The sequence below is a fragment of the Puntigrus tetrazona genome, chromosome 17 (genome assembly GCF_018831695.1).
Source record: "Puntigrus tetrazona isolate hp1 chromosome 17, ASM1883169v1, whole genome shotgun sequence".
NCBI classification, from domain to species: Eukaryota; Metazoa; Chordata; class Actinopteri; order Cypriniformes; family Cyprinidae; genus Puntigrus; species Puntigrus tetrazona.
This window is the reverse complement of record NC_056715.1, coordinates 13,461,874-13,467,873: the sequence shown is the minus strand read 5'-3', so window position 1 is coordinate 13,467,873 and position 6,000 is coordinate 13,461,874. Positions and strand designations below refer to the sequence as shown.

The window sequence follows — 6,000 nt, the reverse complement described above, 5'->3', positions numbered from 1 at the left end:
AGATTAATTAGAAAGTACCTACAGTACAGTGCCTTCCGCTTCTGTTGCCTTGAGTTCAACCTCTTTGTTTTTTGTCTTCCACGACCCTGATTGCCATTTCAGGGAGACTCAAAAGTCCAAGCACCAGAGTTAGGAAGGTGTTCCAAAACCCCAAGAAGAACCCTAGACAACACACACACACAGACACACCTACACAAACACATTCATACACACTCACACACAAGTGCATTCCCCATCCAGGTGGTCCAGGGTTTCTCATTTCATAAACAAGAGTATCTGCGCTGTGTCCTTGTCTCAATCTACGGCTTCTTAAGAAGTTTGTCCGCTTCTGGGTACGTGGGATACTTCACTGTCTCAATCTTCTTTGACTTTATAAGAGGGGTAGAGGCCGGTGCGGCCCGTTTTGCGGTTGATTCCCTTGGAGTTTCCATCCCAATGGTTGCCCGCAACGCCGATCACATCTCCCGGCTCAAGCGGAATGTCGTCGCTATTGCGTGCTTGGTGCGGGTAGATAGCGATCTGGTTGTGGGCGTTCTGCCCAATCGGGCAGTAGTAGATGTCATCGAGGAATAGAAGAAGGATGAGGCGTCTGGGTGGAGAGTCTGCATGATCTCGTAGGCCACTCGACACACCTGCGCACAATGGAAATGAAAACAAAGACACGTTCACAAGCTGCTTTTCAAGCTGAATCTTCAGAGCCGAGTGGAGTTGAGAGGATGTGCAGGTGCACCTGACAAAGATGAATGGACTTTACAATGCTTAAGCGCTACTCGTGAAAAGCTGAAGTGAAGATTAAGGACTATTAGAACAAAGTAACCACAGACTGCTTATGAACAGTCTAGAGCATACGGTACATAAAAATGTCAAGATTGCAGATTTCATTGCTTGCATTTACCTGACTGGCCTTTCTGGGAGTTTTTAATCAGTCTGTCAAAAACTAAGTCTTGTTTTCAGTGGATAAGGCTGCTGAAATTATGGATTCAGAGGAGCCACTGGACAAACTGCCTTTCTAAAGCTGGACAGGCTGTACGATTTTGATGGTTCTTTATGATTGTTTTTAAGTCTACAACAGGGGTAGCGAACCTTGCTCTTGAAGGGCTACTGTCCTGCAGAGTTCAGCTCCAAACCTAATAAAACGCCAGAGCTTGGTAATCAAAGATTTCAGGGTTACTTGGAAATAACAGGCAGGGTGGAGCAGGTTTTGAATTGAACTCTGCAGAAACGTAGTCCCTCCAGGAGCAAGGTTGACTTCCCCTTCTCTACAATATTACTCGAGTGAGATCTTGTTTAAAAGTTTTGGTACACTGTGACATCCATATATTTTTAAAACATTGTAGCAAAGTCTTCGGTCACATTCATGCTGCAAAAAACAGCGACTTCTAAGACTGATCATTAAGGTAATTAGTCTCTGCCAATGTTTGTGTCACACTAGACAATCAAATATTGGTGATCTTTAATATCCAAATATTATTTAATATAATTGATTTTGCCGGCCAAAATCGATAGGCAAAAACTGCAGTGTGAAGTGGGCGATTTCTGGCCAGAATAAATGGGCCAGATTTTCAGCCGATAGTAAAAAGTTTGGATCTGCAAGACTACTGATTCTGGCACAAAAACTTCAATTACAAACCACATTGTACCAGACAGTACTTGTGAAGAATACGAGTCTACCCCAAAAAAACTAAAGTTTAACAAAGCAGACAGTAGAAGAAAGAAATGACCAAAAACCTTAAAGCACATCCTCAAAAGAACGTTTTAAAGAAAAAGGAACAAAAAGAAATTAAGGGTTGTTGAGAAGTCAAGTCTTGGCCTCATAGAAATTCTGTGGGAGGTTTGAGCAATTCATGCAAAAAGGGACAAAAAGTTAGTGTAGGAGACGAACAGAACCAAAACATCAACAAAAGTGGGTCAAACTTTACCTGTGAAGAGAATGTGCACACTAAAAAGTTGGTCCTGGAGAGGAAGTGGATATCCAGGATGACTCCTCTCAGAGAGTTTTCAGTGTAACGGTTGTGCAGCCCAGCCGACCATGAAATAGAATTATCACTAATAAATTCATAATCAGGATACCTGTGCACAAACAAAAAACAAAAATGTGTTAAAAGGTCCTCCTCTTTTTTTTTTTTTTTTGTTCTAACTTCTAACTGTGTTCTAATCTCTGGCACATTCACGTTGTCAAGGCTTTTCCAAATAGAGGTCCAATGCATCATTTGTCGATAAAGGAATCACAGAATGCAATATGTGCTCAGAAGAGAGAATGGGAAATTAACAAATGAATGTTTTTTCTGGTTTATTTAATCAAAAATTACAATATCACCCAAAATGTATGTGCTTTGTATTTATTAATTATATTATTATTATATTTATTATATATTGTGCTGTTAGCATGGCAACATGCTAACGCCAGACTGAAATTAACCATGAGCATTCACATCAAGAGCAACACATGTAAAAATAACTGTATATAATACCTAGATTAGCTAAATAGCTATATTTAACTATATCAGCATTTAACACATCAATGCTTAAGATTCTGTTTGGCTGCCAAAGTTTTTATTGTTTATCAGCTGGGAAAAACATTCTGACAGCGATTCCAATGATATTGTTCATCTGTGGGGTCACTGTTACAGCTGTGGTGTGGATTTTTCTTAGAATAAATAAATATTACAACTTTTGTTATAGTTATCATCCTTGGTGTAAACTAAAATGCTGTTGCCTTGTAAAGTGTTTCACTTCAGTCATTTGATGATGCTCCATGTTGGTCAAAACTTAGTGTATTAATGATTGTAAGAGCTTCTTCTTATTTTTGTCTAATATTGTCCAATTAATAACTTAAAAGAAGATAAACTCAACTGTTAAGCAACATAACACAAGATATTATGACTAGTTTTCATAGACTGTATAGAGTGTACTCACTTAGACTTGGCCTCCTGCAGTAGAGAAGGGTCGTCAGTGGCAAGGTAAACCCGTTTCTTATCCACATGCATGCGCTGGGCCAGACTCTGGTAGTGGTCCTCAACATGCACCATGTACTCTTCTATGGGGTGGAATGCCGCCTCCGTCCCTACCTTATCTGTACGGCGCACATGCACCCTGGAGAGAAGAGCAATACCTGGTCAGCCTGATTGTATGCGTCCGCGTGAGAAAGGGATTCAAGGTCGACAAAGAACAGGAAAAAATACAAACCAGCTGAATAAAATTTCTTTCTATTTTTTTTTAAACAGATGTTTAAAGGTTTTGCGCTTTGGGGTGCCGATTTTCTGAAAATGCCAACCATTATGTGTCTATGTGTGAGCGTAAGGATGGTGGCTGAATAAAGAGACGGCGGAAAGTAAGAATGGTGTGTGTGAGGGAGATAGAGACAGAAAGATGGCTGTGAGTGGTTGCGCTCCCAGTAGAGAGCAAAGTGGGTGTAAGTGGAGATTGATTGTTGGAGCAGTGGTGGTTTGTGTGAAAGGGTCTCCCTCCTCCTTTTCTCCCCCTCCCTCCCTCTCTCTCACATAAATACATTCAAAGCCTATCAGTGCCTGTGTTTCCTAAGCTTGAGGTTAACGTCAAACACAAAAAGGTTAACATCAAACACAAAATAATTATTTATGAGTTATTAGTAAGTTATTTTTTTTAACCCAAATGCTGGGTTTGGTCAATTTATTGGGATGTTTTTAATATTTTTTACCAAGGTGATAGGTTATTTTTCTTTTAACCCAAATGTTTTTCAGCTTGTTTAGGTTATTGTTATTGGGATTTTTTTAACCTAGGTGCTGGGTTGAATAGTTTTTTCTGTAACTAAGTTCCTGGGTCATTTTTTCCTTTTAAACCGCTGGATTAAGTAAATTAAGTTCTGTAGAAATAACCCATCTGAATAAAAGTGCGTGATAAAAGTGTGAATACACAATAAACAATTAAACAATAGTTGATTAAAAAACTGGGTCAAAATAACCCAGCATGTGTTCCAGCGCTGGGCTGCCAAATAACCCAGGTTGGGTTGTTTTTAACCCAGCATTTTTAAGCATTAAACCCACACATTAGCTACTTTCCTATACCCTCTATTCCATGTATATGGAACTGATGTCCATTTTTCTCATACAATAAATAATTCCATTTTAATGACATAATATAGTAAGTAAGCATTGTATATTCTGTCTCAGAAAGCTCCACTAATAAAATACGGTGGAACATGTAGCATCTAAGTGGTTTTGATGGCCTGATGTCGATGTTTGATGTGTAATTTCCTCACCCTATAATGGGGTGCTTGAAGCCCAGCTTGGCGGTGGCCTCTTGCATTTCCTTCAACAGCCAAGCCTGGGGGCGGATCAGGTACTTGATAACTGAGAGACCCACCACACAGGTGGGTCTCCATGAAGCCTCTGAAGCCTGTCCGCAAGGTCTTCAGGGATGGCCAGGGGCAGGTACGGGGGACGGGGGTGCAGGCTGTCCACGATGGGCAACTCAATGACCTGAACATCCCGATCGTTTGCTTCACCTACAGACAATGCACAAGACAATAGGCAGAAAAAATTAAGGAATGCACTGGAGAACTTAAATACTGTGGTATGGACTGTAAATTGGCCAAACATGTTTTTTCCAGTATGAGATTAATTTACAATTATCAAATCAATAAAGCTTGACCGAGAAGCTGTTCGTATGGAATAGAGCGCAGGAGCTGAAAACACGGGAGCAGTAGAGGGAAAAAAAAAGACAACCTTAGGCTAAAAACATACTACACATAGGTATGAAACCGATACAAATGCTTGGTGAATACATTAAACGCAGGCAGCAATCTGTGCATACTTCACATTACATTACATTAAAGCCTTTGGGAGCCAGTTGTATCCAAAGTGACTTACAGTGTTTTCAAGGTGTACATTTTGCCATTGAATATACGCCATATTCTTCAAGCATGTTCTCACAGTAGTGTAGCAGCAACAAACCTCAAGGGAATGAGATGATGGAGCTCCCTTCAAATGTCTGTGCCATTACAGTGGATGTGTTATTATGTGTGTACATTCACATACAAGAGAATGTTTCAGGCCTTAGGGATGCACAATATACTGAAAGCCATAGTGTTGTTGGCCAATACGTATATGTGTGTGTGTGTGTGTGCCATATGCAGTGCATAGGTAGTTGACAAATAAAAAATGGACTGTGCCCTATGGTGTGAAATAGCATAAATGTAGAAAAAAAACCTTACAATAAATGCACACACACACACACACATACACACACGCATTTTTCTCCTGTCAATTTTGTAATATTGACAAATACCAATTTGGCTTCCACTATATTATGATATATATACATAATTTACATATATATAGATATGCACATTACATTGGTGGTTGGTGGAACAATGAATATATGCACACTACATGGTGACTGAATCACTCTAGATCCGGATCAAAAGGCGATAACTACTGAGAAATCCATATTGTTCAACCGCTAGTGTGAAGTAATGGGAAAAAAAGGTTATCAGGGAAAAATGTCTTCAAAGAGAGCAGGTTTAAATTATGCCTTATGCAGCATTAAATGTTAAAAAGTATTTTTCACACAAAGAAGTGTTGGAGAAACTCCCTAGCCATTCTTATATAACCTTGCTGTTAGGCTCTTTGCATGGGGATGAGGTTTTTCCAGCCCAGCACCCCTCATTGCACTGATAAACAAAATAACTCTCTCTCTCTCATCCTCATTAGAGCAGCAAGAGAATCTAAATTACATCTTGTCCTTGCATCCTGATGAATAAATTGAAGGGAGGGGGGGGCTTCAGGGGAGGAGGCTTCTTTATTATTTTTAATTCATGCTATCTGTGCGCGTGTTCCGCTGAAGCGACACTGATTCATTTTAATGCTGCGTGTGTTTGGGTGTGCATGTTGCTGGGGGTATTTTTTCCAAACGCCAGCAGGATTATCCTGAAGGATTTGGTCTCCCCTTTGACCCCGTGCGTGTCATAACTAGAGGCATTAACAGGGTTATGTTGTGTACATTACCGAGAACCGTCTCAAA

General features: G+C 40.1%; 1 protein-coding gene across 1 annotated transcript in view; it reads right to left on the bottom strand.

The window, feature by feature from the left end:
• Positions 1 to 291: 291 nt before the first annotated feature.
• fut8a (fucosyltransferase 8a (alpha (1,6) fucosyltransferase)) overlaps positions 292 to 6,000 on the bottom strand; it is a 68,903-nt gene continuing 63,194 nt past the window's right edge. Inside the window, 7 exon segments of the mRNA XM_043262937.1 lie at positions 292 to 363; positions 365 to 569; positions 572 to 632; positions 1,920 to 2,070; positions 2,917 to 3,093; positions 4,238 to 4,328; positions 4,331 to 4,483. Coding sequence (XP_043118872.1) covers positions 300 to 363; positions 365 to 569; positions 572 to 632; positions 1,920 to 2,070; positions 2,917 to 3,093; positions 4,238 to 4,328; positions 4,331 to 4,483 — 902 coding nt within the window. The 3' untranslated portion in view covers positions 292 to 299.